The sequence below is a fragment of the Rhopalosiphum maidis genome, chromosome 1 (assembly GCF_003676215.2).
Source record: "Rhopalosiphum maidis isolate BTI-1 chromosome 1, ASM367621v3, whole genome shotgun sequence".
Classification (NCBI taxonomy): Eukaryota; Metazoa; Arthropoda; class Insecta; order Hemiptera; family Aphididae; genus Rhopalosiphum; species Rhopalosiphum maidis.
The window spans coordinates 14,697,082-14,723,908 of NC_040877.1; the positions used below are offsets into that span (position 1 = coordinate 14,697,082).

Here is a 26,827-nt window from a genome sequence, read left to right on the forward strand (position 1 = left end):
ATAAATTTATTAGTTTCAACATAGAGTTTTTACTTAGTGAAGTGAGTGGTTCAGTAGAATTTTTTTTTAAGTCCTTATAAGAACTGTACAGACTCCATGGGTATGTTTATTAAACATATCCTATTTCCTCACTCAAATTTGGAGTCACGCGCTGGGTTTATAATTTTATGTGATTAAAACATGTTCTGTAGTGCGCTCATATATATAAAAAAAAAAAAATTGGTGAATGGATGAGTGGGTTCATTCTTATGACCGAAATATCCATTTAAACTTGAGAATAATAAATGAATGGGGACTTTCTTACTTGTGACAACCAAATTAAATAATAATAAGTATTAAACTGTTTTTTTTCTTTAGTGTAACTCATAGCAACCAAAAATAAGCAAAAAATTTCAATTTAAGTATTTTAAGATAAAATACACGTGTGATTCATTTTATATAGGGCTTAAATTTCAAGATGCAAAATATATCGATGACACGGGTCCTAACGAATTTATTGGTATGGACCTATTTCAGTAAAATAGGTTCAGTAGTTTCAAAGATTAACTGCTGACAAAAACTATTAATTTCACATTGATATGGTTACTGAGAATACGACATAATATCTTTAAAATGAATTGTTTTATCTAAAATGTACGTTTACGTTGATTAGGGGTAGAAAAATTGGCACTAGCGGAACGAAAATTCTACGGCAGCCCTTGTATTTCACATTCTTCTTTTTTCTTTCAACACGATCATCATCGCCATCATTAAATATGATAATATGTTCTTCTTGTCAAATCGTAATTATTAATGTATAACCTTTCGAGGAAATCATATATAATATACTTTATATCAATACGCGTACACGTTTTCTATGGTTTTTGAGGGTGACTCGCGGTGTAGCCCTTCTGCGGGTTACACCTACACAGTGCACATTCACATAGCAACTGTTTTAAGCACACTTTGTTGTCGCCGACACCGAAGACGGTCACACATAGTCGCGGTCAACGTCTTCGGTATCGATTGTATCAACCGCTGTAGCAGTCGTCAGCGGCAACAGTTGTCGATGGCCACGTTACGCACACGTGCGCGGTCCGTGATCTACGCCGACGACGATCACAGGTAAAGTATAACAATCGGGAGGCCGCTCTTATCGCTCAAACACTTGTACGCGCACACATAAGCCCAAATAAACGCGCGTAATATCAGTGCTGTGACCGCCATCCCCGCCAAAGCGGCCCCGGGGGATCGCGAAATGACGGTGGCGGGGGAAACGCCACTGCGTGCGCTCTACCGTCTTCGCCGCGTCTGTCGTTCGCGTTATCATTATTATTAGTAGTGTTATCATCATCATCATCATCATCATCATCATCAATCATCACCATCAGCATCACCATCACCGTCGTTATATAGCCCCAAACGGTGGTGCCGGGGGACCGCTGATAACCGGAACGATTTTTCCGCCAGACGTTTGCCGTCGCGGCCGATCGCATTCGCGCGCAGCGTTTCAAAGCATTCAATAACGATCGACGACGAAGACTGCTACAATAAAGGCGCGCGTACAAGGAGAAGTATATTCATTTGGATACGCGACGACGATAGTTCGTTATAAGCGGCTGCCCGGGGATCCTGTATATCGACTTCTGCTGCTACGACTTCCGAAGTCTAAAAAAATAAATCGAGTGATCTCGCACCGAAATGGGATTCTTCAAAGGTAAGTCTGCAGACCCATGATAGTTGTTACGAAAATTATAACGCCTATATATTATTGTGTGGATATTATTTTACGTGTCTTGCCACTCACTCGACGGGTTTGTTTGTTCGTTTCTGTCATAAAACATATATTAAATGTTAATAGAGGTTTTTAATTTCTATTGTTTTGATTTTGATAATCACGATCTAAAGGAAAACCTACGTATTATTAAGTATAGTATATGAAAAAATATAGACTTCCACGGTTAGTGGTGTGTATTGGAAAGGTTGTTGTGGGTCTTCATAATGGACTATTAGTATCTAATTTTCTAAGATTTTTAGTTGAATACACATTTTTAGTATTATTATAATATAATATAATTTAGTAAATGTATTCTATATACCTGCTAGCCATTAATCTTAAATTTTGAATTCACTAAAACTTGACTGGGGATAAATTACACGTTCGACGAGGGAGCTCATGTCTTCTATACACGCCCAAGTCCAGAGCCTGGTTATGAAAAAATATAACAATAATATTATTAAACACGTAATTCATACTATGATACAACATATTATAGTACAATAACATAGTTTTATAGCCTCCTCGCCGATAGCTTTGGATTTATAAGCAAATGTCTATATTGACTATTTAGCTTACAATAATCCATGTATATTTGCGAGATAATCAGTATTAATTAGTTCAAATATAATGAATTTATCATCGTTCATCAATATGCATGGCTATACTAATTACAAGTACATCGATGTAGAATAAAAATATTTCGTAATTAAAATATACCATATTTTATTTCCGTATCTGTATTTCAATCAACACATATTTCATTTGGTAAAACGTATATTTTATAGTTATATATAGTCAGGTCCAATATTCGTTAAACGCGCCTATATCATTGTTATTGTTAGCTTTATAACCGTTCTTTTTCAATTTGCAAACAGCAGATAAATAGATAGAACGTTTAATATTATTATGTTGCTATTAACTTTTAACATTTCCCTTGATCAGCTGTGAAATTGCGATAGACCTTGGTACTGTTTTGATACGAAACGTTAGTACACGTATTATTTATGCGCGCATTATATATACGTCTATATACATAGACATAATAGACTACAATTATACTTTTAGGTCATAAACAATAAACAAAGTAATAATTATTAATATCATGATATGATATTGTTTTTTTTATGTTGTAAAAAAATAATAATGAAACCGGAACATCGAGTGTTTAGCAATATTATTATGATGTTTACTCCAAAACATTATGTCTTGTAAAAGATTATTATGTATATATTGTATATAATATATATATATATATTAAATAGCTGATATATCTAAACCTACTACGCATACACTAAACATTATAAATATTATACACACGAGCTGCAAAATATTTTAATTTCGAATACTTATAATTCTCCAAATTGTTTCAACGTTAATTAACGAAAATATATTTATTGTTCGGACAACCAACGAATTTCGACTGATGATTTATAATTTGACCTTATAATAATGTAATGCACACAGGTAGGTATAGTTTGTAGTAGGTATAAATAGGTATACTTATAAATGCATTTTTTCTTTCGAACATTAACATCTCATTAATTGCATATAGTTAATATATTATACAGGTACATAAAAATATAAAAACACATATTGTCCTATATACACATAATACGAGTAAATATATCTAAACTGTTCTAATGACATCATTAGAACACAGGTTACCCGTGTTTTTGAAATAATTTCTGATTACAGCAAGTTATTCTATAGCGGTTTTAGAATAAACGTACGTATTGTAAATTATGTTTCATTTTCATATTCATTTAGTCCAGTATAATAATTAATATTTAAACGCGTTGATTTGTGACATATGTGCGTGGATTGAGTATTTGAGTATATTGTTAGTTTGGACTGTTTGGAGAGTTGAAGTAATAAACATTAACCACATTACATGTATTTCATATTTCAGTAATGATAGCTAGATGATATTATTATATTAAAACTTAAAAACCTCTAAATACTATTTAAAATTTAAATAATTTACCAATTTATTTGTAAATACCTTATAAAATAATATAAACAATATTATTAACCGGTTATTTCCGAATATTTAAAATCGTTGACCTTAACTCCTTCCTTGTTTCATTGTTATGGATATTTTGAATTATTTAGATTATACATAAAACAACATATTCAAGGGCTGTACACTACTTGAAATTTATGTTTTAATGACGCACTTTTATATCGATTATATGGTACAGAATTGAAAATTGTAAACACAAAAGTTCATTAATCGCAATTTACAATTCAAGTGATTTGTTATTTTTAAATACTTTTTGTTTTGTTTACTTGGCACTTTGGATACCTACTTATTGACATTTCTCGTATTAATATGTAAATACACGTATTCATAAATATTAGATAGGTAGGTAATAAACAAAATACTTTGTCATATCTTTTGCCCGCTGATTCAATTGTACACGTCAAAAGAAAGTGTTATTCGTAGTGTTATCATAGTTATTATATTTCAAAACAACTAGGTACACCAGTAATCGGTATTCACATTTCGAAACTAACACATAAAGTATTCAATACAGTAATCAGTATGAACTCAGTTGGAAGTAAAAATTAAGTGTACCCCCCCCACCACTTTTGTGTTTTTAATAATGTTGTCTAATACAGAGATCCAGATCTACAGAGGAAAAGTAGTCATAAATAATGTTTTGTTTATAAGCATCAACAGTTTGTTATGTAGTGCCGATTTTGATTCCTACGCCTTATTGAAAACTTCATACTTTAAAGTTGAAAAGATTAAAAGGTTGAAAATAAAAACTATTCAAGTACTTATTTATGTAAATAACAGATATTTTATATAATCATTAATCAGTCTTTGGGATTTTATTAAAAAAAATCAGTCTTTCTATTACATTTTGATGAAATGAATAAAAAATACATCGATTAATTAATGACAACCTTGTAAGTACGTATTTCATAGAATTAAAAAATAATTTTCCTATTTCCAAACGCGTTTTAGAATATCGGGATTAAAGCACTAAACTCATAATAATAGCTATAACACTGTAGATTAATTATTTGTTTGCTATCAATCAATCACAAGGAGCCACGTGGAGTTCGATAATATTGTAATTTTGTAATTGTTGCAGTATCTACTAACAATATAATAATAGTTGTTTTATTAGTCGTCGATAATTGTACCTACATGATAATTGTACACTAAAACAATATTATTGCAAATAATCACATTTTAACACTAGAATACTAGATACACGATAATATATTAATATGACATATACATTTGAAAACACGTCGGGTTTGTATTTAATACAATATAAATTATTGGTATGTTTAATATGTGGCATAATAGATAGTACGTATAATGGTATACTGCGTATTACCGTGTTATTGTTATTGTAATGAGATCGAAGTTCGTCTGATAATCAAACATTATTACTTATTAGATAATATGGTTGACGGTTGTATAATGTATACGTTATACATCTATCATACTCGTATATTAAAATTTATAATAAGTACAATAATTATTATGCGGATCATAATTTGTCAATAACGACCATAAAATATATTATGATTATATTTTATTAGTAAATTTGAAATTTGTCAGAGTGGCTTTATCTATCGTTGGGATGAACGTCCTGCCAGTGATCGGTTAATTTCTACACAATAATTCATATTTTTGTTTTACACAGAAAGTAGTTTTTCTCTAGAAATTTAATAAATTATAAACGAAATAATTATTTGATTGGCGTTGACGGAACGAAACCACGAATGCTGGAATTTATTTTACCGAATAGCGCTATATTTTTGGTGAAAAGGATACCTTAAAAAAATCAGTGTTAACCTCGAGCATTTGATGAAAATATTAATTTTAGAAATCTAATTGGATATGCAAATTATTATTGTTCGCAAAGTTCAGTGTATAGTACCTTCCAACACGCATTTTAATGTATTAATATAAAACATTACATTATAGCAACAAAAAAATATGTGCATTTTTCAATTAATGGCAAATTCGCCTGCAATGTTCAATCGTTGGATTCGCGATTATTAAAAAAAATTGCTTGCACAATGTACTATAATTTATGGTAGTACTGTATTCTACTTATATGTTAAATAAAAGTTATTTATAGTGTATTGTTTTAGGAATAAGGTTTGTTTTCGTTTTAATTTCATAACACTTTCGATATTTTTCGAAACTTAAAAACCCGTTGAGACGGAATTGACATAGCAACATAATATACAGGAATCGTATTCAACGTAATTCCTGTCAAATTTGTAGGAAACTCAAAACTTAGACGACTGCAGTATACTACGCAGTATACGTACGTCATTACATCATATAAGTATTATATGTATTAGTTTATTATTTTTTCGTTTTTATAATTCGTATTTTGAATAGAATACTTAATATTATACCTAATATTCTTAACTATCAGACATGCATGATGTGTATACACATACATATATAATGCAATTATACAAGTAGTAAGATATTTATAAACAAATAATAATAGTATTTATATGCTTGTAAAATCATGTTTTTAATTTTTTATACATATAACGTGTCACTTTTAATCCGTCAATGCGTTAATTCGGTGTCCGTTAAATTATCGATTAATATACGGGACTTTTGATGATTTATGTAATTCGTTATCACGACATGGCGCCACGGGCCACAAAAAATGACGGTCATTCAGGTATTATCATTTGAACATAATATAATACCTTATAATATATTATATTGTCTGCTAAACCGCTGTGTATAAAATACAAAGGTAAAGACTGTTCAGTGATAATCATGTGTCCCTCTCCTCTTCTCTGCAAGTGTGACAAATAATTGAAAGTGCCGCAATTCGTTATTTTCAAACAGTCGTAGAATTAACACTATGGAATAATTTTTGGTGGGAAGAAGGGTGGTTAGTGGTTACATCCCCTATATATGTGCGTAGACCGCATATGTTAATTTAAATCTTCTTAGGCTAAATGACATATACAAGTCGCTTTAGTTATTGTATTATTATTTTCGAACGCGCGTGCCGGACAGAGTACGTAGGTAGGTAGTTTGGACCTCCTCTCCTCCCACCATTAATAAAATTATTAAACGATCGTGTAGGCTTGTCGACCGAGTGTCACAGCAGTGGCGTTACCACAAATTATACGTTCATAGATTCGCGAACGAATCCGTCGGACGGTACATTATCGCTACACACACGATTAACGTGTTTTATTATCGAAAATCCGTATTGAACTCGTACATGCATAATAATAATGTTCAATAATACCTATCATAAATTAGTGAATCTGATAATACGAAACGGTAATGATCGAATTTTCCCAACCCACGCAGCATAACATTAATCGCGCATACGATTTGTGTGCGTTATAATGAATGATATTAAGTTTTCTTGGTTCCGATTTATGATAAGAACGCGTTTTACTTATATATAACCCGAGTCGTTCAGACAGATAGTCTACAGTCAACACTCGAACGGTCGATCGTTCGCATTGTCTCAACAGTCTGATCGATTAATCGATTTCATATAATAAATTAATAAATAAAATAATTTTATCATCCGCGTCACCACCATGGCCAGTCGCCGTGTAAGCATCAACGACTATGACTCCAACGCGCCTAGCAACTTATTCCGGACCAATGGCCAAAGTAAGACACAACTAAGACAACGATTGAATAACAATAATATCTTTTAAAAAAAATTTTAATTCAATTATTATTTTATTGACGTGAGTTAGATTAGCCGTATAAGTGTTCTATTTTGTAAAACATTGTTCATAAAATTTTAATTCGTGTGAAATCATTTATATACTCGTAATATAATATGTATATAGATGTATAAAAGTATATTATAGGTACCTCCCGATAATACCTGTACGGCTTGCGCAGTTACTTGTCGTTTGAACGGTTTTGCACACGATACGCGCGTGTAGAATTTAATTCTTTTTTTTTTTTATCACGTTTACCACTTGTAAATATTTCAAATCTGCTCGGCGATAAAATAGCACACACATTGCACAAAATATAGGCTTGTAGAGAGATAGGAGGGTGTCTACCGGCGTGTACCGCGTAACCTGATCACTTCAGAGGCTCGGCTATCGAGCGTTGCAATATACATTTTTTAATTTAATGTTTTCGTGATTGGAGTGAAAAAAAAATACTATTTCCTAGAGTCTCCTTTCGTCGAGTTATTTGACTTTTGTTTTTTGTTTTCATCGACCAAGTGTGGAGATATAAAAACACGTATTGATTACGAAATTGTTTTTTGTTCAAAAATATTTTCGTATACGATAAATTGTATGCGACGCACGACCATTCGTTGATGAGTTATTGGACGAGAATACATTTTCGAAACGCGCCTTTCATATAAATACCGGTAATTAAAATAATTTCTCGTCAGAAACTATTGTTGTTGTAAATTAATGCTATTAAAATGTATTCAAACTTGAAAACAAGTACAAGAAATAAACGACAGTAAACTTTTCGCGCGTTACGGTCTTAAATTTAAATACAATATATATTATAATGGAGTTATATATGCCGGGTATTATGGTAATATGACCCATCCATTACTCGTAATTATCGCATCATAGTTAAAATAATTGTTATTTTCGAAAATAGCTTACATCGTATTCAATATTTTAGATTTTTAATCGTTTTTCGTACCCAATACGTCTCGGTCGCACCTGTTGTTGATGTGTTTTTTTATGGTCATAAATACATATTCCGAAACTGTTGTGATTTACGTACATGTAATCGATGGTTTATAGACAACACAAATAAGTATATTTATATTAAGATTTTTATGACAGAACTTAAAAAAAATAATAATAATCGCGGTACATCATGACGCATAGTTAATAGGTATATTAAATTGTTTTACAAATAATTGTTCGTAAACTATCACCTTTTTATTTAATATAAAATGATTTGTACATTGTTATAATAATCATGCATTTGTTTATTTATTTAATTAATCATGTGGATAATCGTATAGCGAGAAAACTAGAAGTCCTCGTACTGCGCGTGGTTTAAGTTTCACGTAACAGTTTTATAGCTTATCACATTTTCCGTAATATTCAAATAATTTATTACCTTCTGTTTTAGTACCCAAGGTTATCAAATGACGTCACGAGCCTCCTTACACTATAAAAAAAATTGATATTTAAATTAATCTCTTTGTGTACTGCTCGATATGATTTCAAAATAATTGGTTTCAAACGAATTATTAAAAACGGTTAATTATTATTAATTTAACAATATATTTTGAGAGTGGAACATAATTTATTTCTATATATTGTGATCATTTTATTTTTCATAAGTGATTCATTATGACATTAAGATTTATAAATCGTATACAACATAATTTGCCATATAGATATTATTTTATAGTCACGCAATTAAATGAATGTATTTACTAGTTTGATTATTACTTATTATAAATAATTATATTACTATCTACAAAAAAAGCGGTAAACGTATGCTACTTAGCAATGTACAGAAGTTCAAGTCGATAAATATTAACTTAATAGTTATTCATATTGACTACAATATAGGATTATATCTTGAAATTAATAATAAATATTTGATCGTAACAGATTCGTTTTGAAATTGAAAACTAAACGTATGCTGTGCTCTATGATATCAATTGAAAATTCAATGCCTTACAAAATATTTTATACATATATGTTTTGCTATTCTCATTTTAAATGAACACACTAATTCTATATTAAGAGAAAATACATTTAAAATATAGCTACTATTTTAAGTAGATATATTAATGTGTTATAATTTATATATTATACCTACACACATTTTTATGCACGTTATGTTAAAATTGTGTGGTATCTCATCCTCTAGTACTTGTCAAATATAACTTTCATGTAAATTTGTTATTATTAATTTTATTAAATTTGAACGGGAAATCGAATATGAGTTAAACGCGTAGGTAGTATAAAACTATTCGTATTTTATAAAAAAAAAACATGCAATGTATTTAAATTTAAACAATATAAATTGAAAAATTATTCTCTATTTCGAGATCTCGTGTATAAGACCCTATAAAAGTATAAACAATATAAAATGTGCGTGTGTGTTATACTGCACTACACTACAGGACGCGCGAAACATTGTAGATCTTAATTACTCTTTTATTATTCAAATTAGTGGACTGTTGTGGTGGCTGCTAGTATGTACACCTTGCAATTCGCAGTCGTACATATATATATATATATATTTATTATATTTAATATATGTATAATTTAAGATACGTACATGTATGTGTGCGTAAGAATTCAATTCCACTTTGAACAACGAAACCAAAACGCTGTCTTTGAAAGGCTTCGTCGCAATTTCGATTATAAGAAAAAAAAAATAATAATAATAAATTTCCATTCGACAGGATAAAATGAGGATAAAAGAGCAATGCAATTTCACTCCGTTTTTGTTCGTTTGACTTAAAAGGTGTTTTTCTCAACGGATTTCCCTAAAACTAAGTTCGAAAAATTTATTTGTTACACAGATTTATCCGGCATGGGAAATAAAAAGAGAGAAATCAACGCTCCTCTCATCGTCGTTTCCAATCGACTTCCATTCGTGTTGGGTAAAAACGCAGACGGAGACTTAGTACGGAAACAAAGGTAAGCAATACATTTGGTTATGATCTTCTAGTATTCTCAAAAATAAATAGAATTACAATAATATAAATAATATAATACATATTTGATTATACTATATTATAATAATCGAAAAAATGCCTGCCTATAATATTACCTATTACATTTCTTTAATTTTAGCTAGCTACTTTTTCGTGATTTAAAAAATTATTTTTAAATGCTTACAAATATTAATTTATTTTAATAATATCATAATGATAATCTGTTTAATTTATAGTGCCGGTGGTCTTGTAACGGCCGTCGCACCAGTTGTTGTCGAATGTAATGGCACATGGATTGGATGGTCCGGTTCCTTCGATTTAAAACCAAATGATCCAATTCCGGAATCTGATCCGGAAGACAAAGCTCCAACAGCTGGACTCAAATCTAGTCAAGTACGAACATTTTAATATAAAACAATAATTTATGTATACATTTTATTTAAATAGTATAACAAATACTAGATATAATATCAAATATATTTGATACTTTTTTAAAACCAGTTTTGACATTTTCGAAGGACTGCTTATATCCTTAATAACTGATGTAGTATTATACGTAATGTATAACAATTAATAAACGATGTTTTCTTGTTTCACATCCCCGAACGGATATAGAGTTTTCGCATATTTGTTATAAATCATGTACTGTATTACGTAACTCTTACGAGTTTTTATAGTGATTACTATTGTACTATATTTTATTATTACAGATTATTCCGGTACACTTAGATAAAAGTGAAATCGAAGAATTTTACAACGGTTGTTGTAATGGCACGTTTTGGCCATTATTTCACTCGATGCCCGATCGTGCAAATTTCGTATCTAGGGACTGGAAAGTAATAATTTGTTGACCTTGAGTGTGTAAATTGACAGATTAAAATTTATTTTTATTTTTATTGTTCACTTTAGACATACTGTAAAGTCAACGACAAGTTTGCCGATTGCACGCTGGACGCCCTGCGGGATGCTATAAAAACCCTAGACAACGCCGGAGATTACCATACGGCTCCCTTGGTGTGGATCCATGATTATCAGCTACTGACAACCGCGACTAAAATTCGTCAAGTGTGCGAAGCAGAAAATTTGAGGTGTAAACTGGGATTCTTCTTACATATACCGTTTCCATCGTGGGACATTATGAGACTGTTGCCTTGGGACGATCAAGTTCTCCAGGGAATGTTGGGTAAGTCAACATAATCTATATCAGTGTTTTTTAACCGATAAGTCGTGACCCAGCTTTAGATTACGTAAATTTCGGAAACTCGTCACAATAGGTAGTAAAAATATATTTCATTAAAAAGTACGTAGGTAAAAAAATTGAAAAAATTATTTTAAAAATGGTTAGTTTTTACGCACGTAAAACATTATTTATGTATCCATCATCTTTTTCTTTTGGACATGATATGGGTCGTACAAAGTAAATACTACCTAACTAAAATGGTTCGTCAGTTCAATAGTAGTATTAAAAACTATATGATTTATATCAGATCAGTATCAAATCTTGGATTTTTTTGGGGGTGGGGGAGAGCAAAATTGTTTATGTTACTATATTCATATCATATCATTATTAAGTACAATATTTTGAATTTTATTTTAGGCCTTATATATATAATATAGGGTCAAGGGGATAACCCAGGTGCCCTCCATGAGTTCGCCACTGATCTATATAATAATATAATTAATAAGTACACATACGATGTAATACCTATAGGATAACTGTCAGTGGTGTACTGGTGTTAAGTTTCAATTTTAAAACTGAAACTTTTAGCAGTTCTTCTTTCTATTAACATTTAATGATTGAGAGCTTTAGCGCGTTTATGATATATAATATATAAGACGTACCAAAGTTTTAATTGAGGCTGTGAATTAAGCGTATTCATGAGTATTTTCGTTACTTTATGTTCATAGAAAGTGAAATATAGTTAAAATTTTATAATTGGTTAAATGTTTTTTTATATATTTTCTGTAGAATATATACGAAAATGCTCGTTTTTCTACGCTATGTATGTTTGAGGCTTTGAGCGGTATATTTTAAAATTTGTATAATTTAATAATTTATTGTTTTTATGGCAATGTGGAATAATCGTGATTAGTGAACAACTGTGTTTTATTTCATAAGTATATATTTTTTTGTGAATATTGATTGAAATCGTAAGTTGTCAGTTTGGTTTGAACACTTTGAATTACTTTTTGGTGGCTTTAATAATATTTGTTAATTAATATAAGTTATTACGCACTACATTTAATTATTCTATCTTGTACAAATAGAAATAAAAACATATGCAATTTCGACAAAGATTTATTAAAGTGGTTTTTTAATTTTATTTAATAGCGATAATTTTGTACGTTTATAGTATTTTATAAGCTAAATTAACTTTTTTGAAGTATATATTTTTACTTATTATGGATTTTTAAATAATATCTTACCAATTTTTAATGTATACATTATAATAAATTAAAAATGTACCTAATTGATTCAATAAAATATAGATTAATGTAGATTCATCTTATATACATGCATATTATTAATGTTTCCGAAAAATTATAATTAACACTGATTTCGACTAGCCCACCATCACGATAGGCTTAACTTATATACGATTATACAAAAGTAAATACAAAAAACGGCAGGTTACTCAGTATACGTAAATTATATTATAAATTATAATTAATAATAATAACAATATCTGACATCATATTACTTACAGCTTACGATTTCACCGCGTTCCATATCGAGGACTACTGCTTGAACTTCATTGACTGCTGCTGTCGGCGGCTAGGATGCCGCGTGGACCGGACCAACATGTTGGTGGAGTTGGCCGGTAGGACCATACAGGTGAAAGCGCTGCCGATTGGAATACCGTTCGACCGTTTCGTCCAATTGTCGGAGAAGGCCCCGGCGTTCCTGAACCTGTCGGACGATGTCAAGGTAATACTGGGTGTGGACAGACTGGACTACACCAAGGGTCTGGTGCACCGGATCTTGGCGTTCGAGAAGTTCCTGGACAAGTACCCGGAGCACCGGGAGAAGGTGGTGCTGCTGCAGATCTCAGTGCCATCCAGGACGGACGTTAAGGAGTACAAACAGCTCAAGGACGAGACAGAACTGCTGATCGGCCGCATCAACGGCCGGTTCTCGATGCCCAACTGGTCGCCGATCCGGTACATCTACGGGTGCCTGAGCCAAGAGCAGTTGGCCGCCCTGTACCGGGACTGCGCGGTGGCCCTGGTGACGCCACTCCGGGACGGTATGAACCTGGTGGCGAAGGAGTTCGTGGCGTGCCAGATCCGGACGCCGGGTGTGTTGATCCTGTCGCCGTTCGCCGGTGCCGGGGGCACCATGCACGAGGCGCTGCTGGTCAACCCGTACGAGCTGGACGAGATGGCCAACGTGCTGCACCGGGCCCTGCGGATGCCGCTGGACGAGCGCGAGTTGCGCATGACGCAGCTCAGGCACCGCGAACAGCTGCTGGACGTCAACTACTGGATGACGTCGTTCTTCTCGTCGATGGGCGCGTTGGGCGACGACTCGGGTGACGGCAAAGCCGACGACGGTACCGGACTGCCGTCCAAGAGCATGCAACTGCAGCTGGACGACTTCGACATGTACCTGAGCAACCACATCGCGGGCGCGGGCAAGCTGAGCTTGATCCTGGACTACGACGGCACACTCACGCACCTCACGTCGCACCCCGACCTGGCCGTCATGTCCGAGGAGACGGTCAAGGTGCTGCAGCGGCTCAGCCGCATGCCGGACGTGAACATCGCCATCATATCGGGCCGGACGCTGGACAACGTCAAGTCCATGGTGGGCATCGAGAACGTGACGTACGCGGGCAGCCACGGCATCGAGATCCTGCACCCGGACGGCACCAACTTCGTGCACCCGGTGCCCAGGCAGTACGAGCAAAAGGTGGCCGAGCTGCAGAAGGTGCTCAGGGACGAGGTGTGCGGCGACGGCGCTTGGGTGGAGAACAAGGGCGTGATGCTGACGTACCACTACCGGGAGGTGCCGGCCGCCCGGCGCGAACACCTGGAACGCCGAGCTGTGGAGATATTCGAGGCGGCCGGTTTCGAGCCGCACCGCGGGTTCCTGGCCATCGAGGGCAAGCCGCCGGTCACGTGGGACCAGGGCCGCGCGTCCATTTACATACTGCGCACCACGTACGGCGTCGACTGGTCCGAGCGAGTGCGCGTCGTGTACGCGGGCAACGAGGACGCCATGTTGGCGCTGCAGGGCATAGCGTGCACGTTCCGCGTCGACCCGTCGCCGATGGTCCAGACGGCCGCCGACTTCCGGTTGTCCGGTCCCGACGCCGTGCTCACTATGCTCAAGTGGGTGGAGAAGGAGATGCACAAGCGGCTGCCGACGCTCGGCGGCCGGACGGTCAGCAACAGCCGGTTGCAGAACGCGGCGCTGGCGCACAGCATCCGGTCACAGATGAGCATCGACCAGAAGGAGGAGGAGAAGGAGAAGATGATCCTACTTGCCCGGAGGTCCAAACTCACCACCACTTGAGCGACCGGTCGAAACGACGACTAGCGCCGCCGCACGCAACACCGCTACCGCGTTAAGGACTTTAATTATTAATGATATAATATTGTATAAGTTGTACTCGACGGAATGACTGCGCGTCATACGCGTCATAATAATATAACGGTTAGGAGGCGCCTGTTCCGAGGACGCCGTCGCGTTTCGTTGTAAGTTTATTGTTTAGATTCTATATAGATTTAGGAATATGATATTATATGTGTATTTGAATAATTTTTTGACTATTTGTTTTATTTTTTTATATATGTATTGTTTTTATTATATTATTGAATACGATTATATTATTGTTTGTGATGTACGACATGCCGGTTAAACACTATACATAAGTATAATATATTTTACAGCTATAGACTATATAATATAGTGATTATGATTTACATGTAAACATTATATATATATATATTATACGATATACCGTTGTTGTGCATAATTGTCGACTTAAATATTAAAATTCTTCCGGGAACATAATAGTTAAAAGCTAGCTGGAGTGATGTCGATTTCAGCCGATTATTGTTGTGCGTTGACGTTTCTCATCGTGTTGGCCAAACCTGCTGGAATAGCGCCGTGTCCGTATTTTTCATAGGCAGAGTTCAATACTTGCAAGATCGGTTTGACGTACTCGATGGATCTGAAAATAAAAATAAAATACTTTATTATGCAGGCCGCTGATTTTTTTTAAAACTGATTTTTAGTTCAGTATTTAGTACGTATAGTTCACAAACTATTGATGCACTATTTAAATTATTTTCATATCTAGTAAAAGTAAATAAAAACAATTACAGGGGCCGTTAATGTTTGCATGTAGAGAAGAGAAATTGTATAAAAAAAATCTCTCCAATAATGTGTAAGCGGGTCAACGAATGAAAATTGCGGTTCGACTAAACAGAAAAGTTTGTCGATGTTGGTTTCTCGACTTAAATATAAGTGAATAGTGACGCATAAAAAAAAAACCCGAAAGTTTCGCAAAATTAAAATCGCGTGGCGAAAAATGGTTTATAAAATAAAAGATCATATTGTTATACACAGCGACAAGTGTACTTATATGTATTGAATACAGAATAATACGGTATTATGAGCGGAGGCGAAGTGCTTACCTCTTGTTGTAAGTCGGTGGGTATGATTGGTATGCGTCTGCGCTGTACCCTGTTCCTGCTGCTGGGACATCGCAGGTGCTGAATATCTGGCAAAGTCTGTAGCCGAACAACGGGCTGACAATGGCTGAGATCGCAAGCAACACGACGACTCCGATCACGACCGCTCCGCCAGCTGCCAGAGCCGCGCCATAGCTACTCGGGATTAATGACCAAGTTTCATCTGAAAAAAATTGTTACTTAAAAAGCACCTCAGCCACTATATTCGCTAGTTTTGATGAATGTTATGTGTAAATCACCCACAGAACTGATACTATAATTTTACGTAAATAAAATGTAGTATGGTGGTTATTATATACGAGTACGCATTGTATAATTCATTACAAGTAATGCGATTCGATTTCGAAAAAATATTTTATTTAGGTTTAAATTTTTTCAGCTGAAAAATACCCGTCGCTCATTAATGTTTGTATCTACAGTCTACACCTATTAAAAATCACAACGAATTTATTTTCGATTAAGTTTAGTTACTGTAGCTGTTTAATTATAATAAAATGGCATTTGTAAACAAGCACTAAGTCATGCATTTTATAAAATATGTTTATGGTTATTTTAGTATCTTATGAAATTTTTGTGTATAAAATTATTTTGAAATTTTCATTATTTATTGAAAGTACTCATGAAAATATATAGAATATAAGTAGTCAAGTAAATATTTTAGGCATCAAAACATTTTTTTAAAAACAGAAATTTTTAACTTTTCAAGAGAAATATTAAATTTTTTATTTTTAGATTTATTTATTATTTATTTGATAAAATACTAATTTTATAAATGTATTATATTTTTTAAATAGGTAATGTAAAATGTTTTAAATTTGTAAAAAGGGACCGACGTCACTAAAATGATTACGATATTTATAAAAAAACCTAATACAAATTTTTGTTACCGTTATTTAATCAAAACGTTGATGATAAGTCTATGTTTTACGTCTACAACAATAGTGTTAAATTTATACATATTGCAGTTCACTCTAACAAATATCCATTCAAGTATTTTATAAAAAATCGATTTGAGACGAATCGTTTTATTCTATCATTTTCAGTGTTATAAAACGTAAATCGTCAGATTATAAAAAAATTATAACAAATTTTTTTTTTTAAAAAAAAAACGTATCGAAAAAATGCTAATATTTTAATCACTAAAACTATACTTACTAGTATCGCTTGCAATGGTAGCTTTCGTAACGGCTGTAGCCCGATCGATGGCCGACGAGACTGTTGCCGGGATGCTATCTTTGGTTTCATCGGCGAGAGCGTTCAGAGCCAAAGCTGCCAAGACACCGAAAACTGCGTAGAATTTCATTGTTGTACAGTAGATTTTCGATAGAGATTTGACTAAAAAATTAAAAATATTAATCGTACAATATGATGTTATTAAGATATAAATTAAATAATATGCGAGTGCAAACAATAAACACGACAACGTTCAAAATAGTGTTTATTCGGGTTTATTATTAATATATATAAGTAATATATTAAACTCATGGACAAATCGTATAATAATTATTAATTAATAACAGTATGTTTAGCTTTTAAAAAATTAATTTTACATAGAATATAGTTCTCTCGGACGATAATATAATATTGTAAGAAGTAGGTTCTATAATTGTAAAAGCTTTTAGGACGCGGTATCATATTCCTAACTTGTTGAACAAAATGTATGATGTGCCTTATATGTTTTTATTATTCGATTATTTACTATAGTAATCTATAAATAGGTAAATCCAATAATATTTTAGTATACAACGCGGACTATACCACAATTTTTACTCGTATAAAGTAGCTAGAAGTTGCTAGAATAATAATAAAACTAAAGAAATTTACGAAAAAATGAAGTATAGAATTGTATACTTTAGTTTGCGCAGAATTATATCATAAAAACATCCCCTTAATTTCAGAACTAACGACTGCCAAAGTAGTCAGTGTTCACTGTTACACGGTTTAGTATTAATCCAATAAAATGTCGAATAAACAAATAAATATAATATTACAAACATCATATTAAATATTATTTAAACGAATCAAATATGATATAATAATTAGAACTCGAATGGTAAAATAAATTTAAATAACGTTGTGCACATTTATGATAATAATATACCTAGCGCTCAAGTATAGCTCTAAGTAGATACTTTGTATTTATCGCTGATGCGCAGTTATTATGATATTATAAGCACGTACATAGTACTACTTTGAACGAGAAAAAAGAAAGAATGAAAAAAAAAATCGACTGCAATATAATAGCACACGGAAGATTAAAAAAAACGAACAGTATAAAAAAAAAATGTGCAGATTTACCTCGAGTGTACTTCTGCTACAGTTGTAGTGTCGTCTTCAAAGTCAGGCTGCTCACTGGTGTTCTTGGGGTGGCGAAGTAGCCCTTATATACGGATGTCGGACACGGCCGCCGTCGGCATCGTGTACACACACCGGGGTAGGGTAGTCGACGAGGGAGATGGTATACAACGAAAAGAACATGTAGGTGGTAAGTATGTAATTGTATATTGCTATCTCCGTTGGAATGCGTGTACGGCATCGCGGTGACCAGCAGGGTGATTCGTGGCGGCAAATCCATTAGGACCGTCTCGTCTGCCGCAATGATATTAATATGATAGGATACGACATTATATTATGATAAATGGATAATAATCGATTCGTATACGGTTTTTTTGTTTTCGTGGCGCGAGCGAATGGGGAGAAAAAACTAAACTTCTACGCCGTACGCTGGAAATCGTACAGGTACTTGACACTTGTTAGCGGCGGGCAAATTCGCCCGACTGCAGTTGTGTTATAAGACCTAAAGGTGCCTACATAGAATAATTATAGTGCTTGAATGTTTCGTAACTGTTTAAATACATTTTAAATGCGGTATACTATGATAATCCGATGACGATATAGTATATACGTAGATATATTATATATTATACAATTCAATTGAGTAGGTAATAACGTGTATAGTAATTTTTTGGCTCGTTTTTTGCACAATTGTACCACCATGATCTTAGTGTGTATGATATCGTAAAAAACAAGTGTTTATTAGTTTCTAACTTGAAATAAAATTTAGAAGCAAGCAAATACTTCCGATATAAATTTTTCAGTCTTAAATAATTATGAGGAGCTCCATGATATATATATGTGTGTGATTAATAATAACCAATATGACTACATAAAGGCTTACAAATACCAACAGTTAACTAATTAGTGACTTTAAAATACATAAGACTCAATTCTAAACTTAGCACCTACCATACCTATCATAGAATCATACCTTTATCAATCTATCGAAAAGACTTTTAAGAAAATTACATTGAGATGGTTTTGAATAAAAATGCAAAAAAATATATATCTAAATAATAGTTGATTCTATTGATGAGAAGGTTTCTCACTCGCCATATATACATTATAATCGATCTGTTGTTATCAGTATTATCACATTTAATTATTTTCGTATAGATTGTAAATAAAGTTATATTATAAAAATTAAAAATACAATTTAAACTAACCGTATAACTACAGGCAACCAAACTTGCTTTAGTCATATATAAGTATATAACATATAACACACTCATACCTACTTGTATACGTCTAAATCATTCGTTCGTTAACCATAACTAATGTTATCACAGTATCAAAAACTATACATATTTAAAAGAAAGAAAGAACAATATTTCTTTAAAAAAAATTAAGTTGGATACAGTTAAATAAACAATTTAAAGACATATTAATTATTTGATTATCAATATTATTTATAACTATAAATTATAATTTGATTTGTAATATTTTCCAACTTGAATTGTCGTTTATTTTATGAATACATTTAAAGATTTATACGGCTCTATAAGTAGTTTTAGTTTACTCAATTATGTAGTATACCTACTTGATCAATTTATGTTACATATAATTTCTTTACAAGATTTAAATGACTTACCTTTAGTATATTTTTAATAATAAGTAGTAAAACAATTAAATATTGACTATTGCATAATTTTAAATCATTAAATTAACTAAATTATTTTTTTTTAAATAATAAAGAATAAAAAATAGTGACAAACATATACATTTTTTTAGAAAATTAATTACTTCATATTATTAAAAAAAATTATTTTCATAAACATTAATAGTTTTTTTTACGTTAATCAAGCGGTATATTGTAGCCATATTATTTGTAGTTAAATTTTAAATAGTGGGCTCTTGATATTTACCCCTATATTGAATATTGATCTAAGCAGCTAATAATATAACTTATAAAAATGTATTTCATTGAGGACATGATTATTAATTTATATTATATACTTGATTAAAATACCAAAGAGGCTTCAATAACTTAATCAGTTTTATTTATTTATTGAATATTTTCTAATACAATGTTTCTATTCGTGAGTAATTTAATTAAACAAAATAACTATTTTTTGTTAGCGTAAATATAGGTGGGTACATCATACGCTGTATTTTATGCGTAATATCTTCTATTTAAGCACTTCAACTACACAAATATCAGAGAACGAGTATGCAACAACAGCGATTTATAAATCATAAAAATAGATAGATACATAATATAGAAGTTACCTTCTATATAAATCTATGTAAATGTTCTCGATTATAGTAGCTGCAAAAATTACAATGCCTGTATAATTAAATTGAACAGTATTAGCAATAATCTTATTACTAAAAAAAAGTTACGAAACATATTATATTATAATGTACTATTAAGAATTCCTTACTAATGCACAAATGCAATTAAGTGCCTACGAAGATGTAGCTAAATTATTGACAATCAGATACGTATAGGCTTAAAAATATTTTATAATCTGCTACGTCAATCGAACAGCAGATTTATACGTATATAATGCATTTAGACGAAATCGCGATTAGGCCTTTTATACATTTTGGAATTTTTGTTTTATTATTGTTTTACAAAAAAAATCCATTTAGATGACCCTTACACGCGAGTCTAGACGATGGCAAATAACGATAGTGCTTACCAATATGGTATATTCATTAAACACTGTATATATATGTATCATATAATATCATAATACACTGTACAGTGTACACATGTACTGGTTGACCACCAGTTTTTTCTTCGTCAATAATATTTTTCTAAATAATATTTTTAAGCTATTTTTTTAGTTTATAAATCCTGTAATTACTGTCCAAATGTATAAATCACTAAATCAATCTCCAAAATCACTGTATACCTACATATAATTAGTATACAGGGATATTGCTGAAATTTAAAATTTTAAAACAAATAAAAATTTATTGGAAACGGGCAGGAAAAATCAGTTAAATTTGATAAAATTGTCTTATACGAAAAATGATTCTGATCGAAAACAGTCTATCAGCCTACATAACCAAGTGATTATGTTATTTTGATATTGCTATTTAAGTCATTTATTTTACTTTTATTATTATAATAGGTTGATATAATTTTTTTTGAAAATATTCTATTTATTATTTTATTAGTATTTAATTATTAAAACAATAATATACAACCTTTATATCAACTTGCAACAATAAAATAGATTCATAGTACCTAAATATATATATATTAAAATAAATAAAAAATTGTATTACCTATAATAAAATTCATAATAATATAAAATAAGTACATAAAAATTTAAGTTCCTACGAATGTTTTTAAATTATAAAAGAATAATTAACCTATCGTTAGTAATTTCGTCAATTTGAAACTTAAAATGTCTACAAAAAAAAATTGTCTATATATATTTTTTAGATTTTATGGTTCCATTATAAACTATCTATTAACAGAAGCAAAAATAAAAGTTTTTATAAATTTTTAATTACAAAATCGTTTGTAATTAATTGCGATGATTTTGACGAATTTCATTAAAATTCTAACTTCAGATGTATATAAAAAAGTGTGCCTATGTATTTTTAATATTTTTATACAAATATAAAATTATTGTTTGTGGGATTTTTTTTTAAATTTTAAAGAATTTCGACACAGTGAATAATTTTTTATCGACATTTATAGAAAAAAAATTTAATAAAAATGAAAATTCCTCATGCCTAAAAATAACCAAAAAAAGTTTAAATGATAAAATCAATACATCGCTTCGCTCAGAATGATACGAAAAACGCATTATGTATATAGTTATTAGTTGCTAAACAACTAGTTTTAGGGAAAAAATATTAATAAAATGAATTTCTACATCGAAGAATATGGATACAAGGGCCAATACTGGCACTACATATTATTATATAGGTAAAATAAATAATCATAACTTTTAAAAAGTGTTAACGATAAACATATAATATTATAAAGTATTATCGGTACTGTTAGAAACTGTATAGTATAGTGTTTATACTAAATATAATCAAAGTTTAGTTAGCTTACTAATTCTTACGAGCAAGAACCATTGAAATAGGATCCAAGGGGATGGCTTCATTCCCCTTAATCACCCCTACTTGTATAGACCACTGTGTAATATAATATATTGGTATGCATATAGCGCAATAACGCTTACTGTGGAACACATTTATACCACAGAATGTAACCATGTATAGATACACTATAGCTATAATATATTTGCTAATACTATATATACATATATTTAGATATTTTATGATTAGTTATTGAATGTGTTGCGTAATATATGTATACAGTATACCTTCTTTCATCAATATTAAGTAGCACGCGTTTTAAATGTTAAATTTTGTTCAAACGCCAACGACTAAAATTATTATTATTATAAATTTATAACAATAACTTATTTTAGTCATATTTTTGTTTATCGCAAAAAAAAATTATACAACGGTGTATCGCGTTTAAGTGTTAATAATTTCAGAATTACAGGATACAAGAATTTATTAATGCAGTATATAATAAACGCATAATAATGTATATAAAATAGTAATATAATATAATTATAAACATAGTATTTAATTGTTTTTGCATAAGACTTTACCTATTTTTAGTCAATGTCTATGTTTGGAATAAATAAATGTTATACATTTATTAATTTATAATAATTTCTACATACCTACCTACCAATACAAGAAAAAATCTAAATCCTTAAAGTGAAATGAGTATGTCAACAACAGACGCCATCGCCATACCGATATTCAGATACGAATCATTCCGTGTTTGATAGTCTCGATGTAGTAGTCGTATGTTGAAAAAAACTGACCTTTTTTATCTTTCGGCATACGAAACCGTAAGTATAAGACTAATAATAACATTGTCGCGACGTATTTATTGCATTTTCGTGTTTATATTTTTCGTGAAATGCTTGTTGCATGTATTTGTTTGTCTGTAGGTCAGGGTTCTTGTCTTTAAGGGGCTAACCCGCACTGTGTAATAATTAACAATTACGTACACAAGTATTTTAAGTTGTTTCCCGTGTTCGAACGTCTTTAAATAAAGAACATTGTAACATATCTAGAGTATTATGCAGTAGACGTTAGTATAAAACGGAGGATTGCTTAATGGTTGTACATTTTTACAATACACGTACAACATTAATGATTTTTGTAGCCTAATATTGTTCCTACGTTTTTCTATATTATATAATTACTATTTTCTAATAAATCTGATGAAATAAAATGTTTACGGATTGCGATTAAAAATATATTTTATACTATGCACATAATTATTATAATATGTATTTTTCCTTCGCAGGTATAAAATAGTATTAAATGTTTTAGATATATTTGATTTAATGTTTTCTGATATTCACGAATACAAATAATATTCAATTCCTATAATAGGTACTCGCTGTTCTATAAATTCGTGTTAGTGATATTTGTTAATATATTTAAATAGTATTATATAGTAGTGTCGTAAATAGAATGGAGGGCAACTATACTAATTAATAACAATACAAATAACATTATATCATTAAATATAATTTATTTTAATTATTTGCAAATAAATATATATTTATGTTTAGTGTAGCTTTATATTATAAGAATCAGAACTAAGAAGGGTGGGCAAGTGGGTATCGCTCTTTTATTTATTTTTTACTTTTCACCTCCCAAAGTACCAACTAGATTAATTTTCCTTTTCAAAGAGGGACTGAAGTAAAAAATCAAAGCATTATTTCTACTCCAAAACGTGATGACAGACACAAAAAAAACATACATTATTGTAAAATTAATACATTTCTCACTTCGTTCAGAATCTAAAAATATCATACCATATTTAAACATGTATTCTAAATTACTAAAAACCTAAATTTATTGACATTAAAATTGCTATATAAATTAACTAAACAGATTTGCTTTTTAAAAGATCCAAGGTCATTTTTGATAAGGAAAAAAATAATGTTTACCATAATAAACTAATAAATAATAATCACATGCGACATTTGACTTTTGATTAATGTTTTCCAAATTATATATTGAATAGAATATCATAATAGAATATATAAAGATTATAAATGTTAATGATTGTTTTGTTTTCACAAGTGTTGAAGTTCAATGTTCCGTTTAAACATATATATTATTATGTTTAAATAAAACATTTAGGTAATAACAACTTGAATTAATATTTTAATGAAATAAACATTTTGAATTTAATGTTATTATTATAATTTAATTGGTAGGTATATTATTATTATTTTTTACAGTTCTCAATAACAATAATAAACAATGTATACTGTATTGTCATAACTCATAAATAATAATTCATAATAAAGTAGACATTAACATAAAATATCTATGTAAGTATTTGGGAGTTTAATATATTAAATGGGATACTAAGTAATTATAAAAAAAAAAATTAAATAAATAGGTATCTAAATATCTTGTTTTAAAATTTCAAATAACTTAATTATCATTATTGTTAAAAGTACAAAGTAACAAATTAATCAGAAAAGTTTACCTACCTATAAAAATATATGATGTTTGTAATATTACATTTTGTCTGAGTACAATACCATAGGCGGATGAATTTTATTTTACTATATATTTTGCCTTAATTTTAATTTACTTAAATACATATAATATTTCATATTACATATCTATTATTGAATACATTTAAAAATTCTGATAAAAAAATTAAAATTGTAATACATAGGTATACATATTATAAATATTATTACATATTAATAAAAAATTATAAAAGATGTATGATGTATTTATTATTTATGAAAAAAAATTGTAATTTTGGTTTGAGTTGAGTACTAAAGTTTCGAAAATTTATTTCTTGTACTCTAATTACAATAACCATAATTGCAAAAAATGCGATAAAATTTGTTGTAAACACACACATTGAAAAGCATGAATTAAAACCAAAAATATGTAATTTTTAAAAACCAATTTATTTCTAAATTTTAACCAAAAATGTTTATTTCTTACGAAATTTGAGACTTATAAACGAAGTGGTGAGCCTTATAACCGAATTTTTTTATAATGTATTTGGATAAGTCCGGATCGTTTCAGACGATGTTGAGTCCAATAAGCGACTGAACCTTATATCCGTGAGTCTTATTAATGGCGTCCTCTATATATATTGATATTAGTGAGAGGGTGTGGGGGCTAAGCCCTCACGGCTTATTTTGCAAAGAAATATTTAAGCCCCCTCTAAAATTCAATCAAATCTCCGCCTATGTACAATACTCTACACTCATAAAGACCTTATGATGATAAGGTAAAAATATTTTTTAAAACTTAATTTTAGGTGAAAAATAAATTTCATGATAATTAGTTATGTATATTTTTCAACAATATTTCAAAACAGATAAAGCTTATTTATTATAATAATTTAATCATTCATCCAAAAAAAACTAAAATCAAAATTATCACCAAACTAAACATTTGTAACACATTCTCAAACGCTTATACACGAATTTTATCATTAAATGAATAATTTTAAAACGTATTCAGAAATATGAATAATAGACAATACATACAATATGATATTATATTGTTAATTAAATAATGACACTATGATTTAGTATATCAATCATGTACAATGTACTTTTTAGTTGTATGAAAATATATCACAATAATAATATTATAACAGCTATAGATAACAGTTATTAGGCATTATCTGATAAATAATAATTACCTATATTTCGCGTGAGTTAAAAAAATAAAAGTTTCCAAATATTTATTTTACAAAATATACAGATAGCTTATCTACATGTAATACGTTATGGATTGCTATACATTAAATATTAAAATATAGAGAATAATAATTTATATTACCTAAAAAAAAAAACATTTTTTTGCTCAAATCAAATGGTGTGCAACGGCATTATTTTCTTACACATCTACCTACAATAAGAAAGTTAAATCTTATTATAATCACCGTATTACCTACAATAGTAAGAATGTTTTTTTTTTTTTTGGACAACGTTTATAATTATTGCAATTTTACTTATTCATTCAACACGAAATCAAATATAATTGTTGTTTTTTTCGATATAGTTTTAAATGATTTTCATAATTTACACAGCTTTAATGTCTTACTACGTATAATATATACGCATGCAGCAATATTATCTATTATATTTTTACTTATTTCGTTAGATAAATCCGCGAGGTAATAAATATAATATACCTACGCGATATAATATATGCAATTAATAATATATTTTTGTTATAACTTACAATGAATGAACATAAGTAACTAAAAAAATGTTATACCTATTTAAATATTTAATAAACGAGTTACATTTGTAGGTATTAGGTATGTTTATAAACATTTAACACGTATATATATATACATTATATAATATTTATTTAT

General features: G+C 30.6%; 2 protein-coding genes across 5 annotated transcripts; one reads left to right on the forward strand and one right to left on the reverse strand.

Annotated features, from left to right (window-relative positions):
• The first annotated feature begins 1,377 nt into the window (after window positions 1-1,377).
• LOC113550030 (alpha,alpha-trehalose-phosphate synthase [UDP-forming]-like) lies at window positions 1,378-15,238 on the forward strand. Of its 3 annotated transcripts, none has more exons than XM_026951623.1 (6): window positions 1,378-1,696; window positions 10,273-10,390; window positions 10,644-10,800; window positions 11,118-11,243; window positions 11,317-11,590; window positions 13,116-15,238. In XM_026951623.1, the coding sequence occupies exons 1-6, from the start codon at window positions 1,681-1,683 to the stop codon at window positions 14,924-14,926; spliced, it is 2,502 nt and encodes an 833-aa protein (XP_026807424.1). In that variant the 5' UTR covers window positions 1,378-1,680; the 3' UTR covers window positions 14,927-15,238. The 3 variants fall into 3 exon arrangements, with proteins under 3 accessions (XP_026807424.1, XP_026807423.1, XP_026807426.1); XM_026951622.1 differs by lacking the exon at window positions 1,378-1,696 and adding an exon at window positions 6,950-7,400; XM_026951625.1 differs by lacking the exon at window positions 1,378-1,696 and adding an exon at window positions 7,971-8,127.
• Window positions 15,239-15,253: 15 nt separating this feature from the next.
• On the reverse strand, window positions 15,254-18,526 carry LOC113550031. 2 transcript variants are annotated; one of them, XM_026951627.1, is made up of 4 exons: window positions 18,409-18,526; window positions 17,266-17,445; window positions 16,054-16,270; window positions 15,254-15,587 (listed from the first exon to the last, which is right to left on the reverse strand). In XM_026951627.1, the coding sequence occupies exons 2-4, from the start codon at window positions 17,411-17,413 to the stop codon at window positions 15,467-15,469; spliced, it is 486 nt and encodes a 161-aa protein (XP_026807428.1). In that variant the 5' UTR covers window positions 17,414-17,445; window positions 18,409-18,526; the 3' UTR covers window positions 15,254-15,466. The 2 variants fall into 2 exon arrangements, with proteins under 2 accessions (XP_026807428.1, XP_026807427.1); XM_026951626.1 differs by having other exon boundaries at window positions 16,054-16,273.
• Between the last annotated feature and the right edge of the window lie 8,301 nt (window positions 18,527-26,827).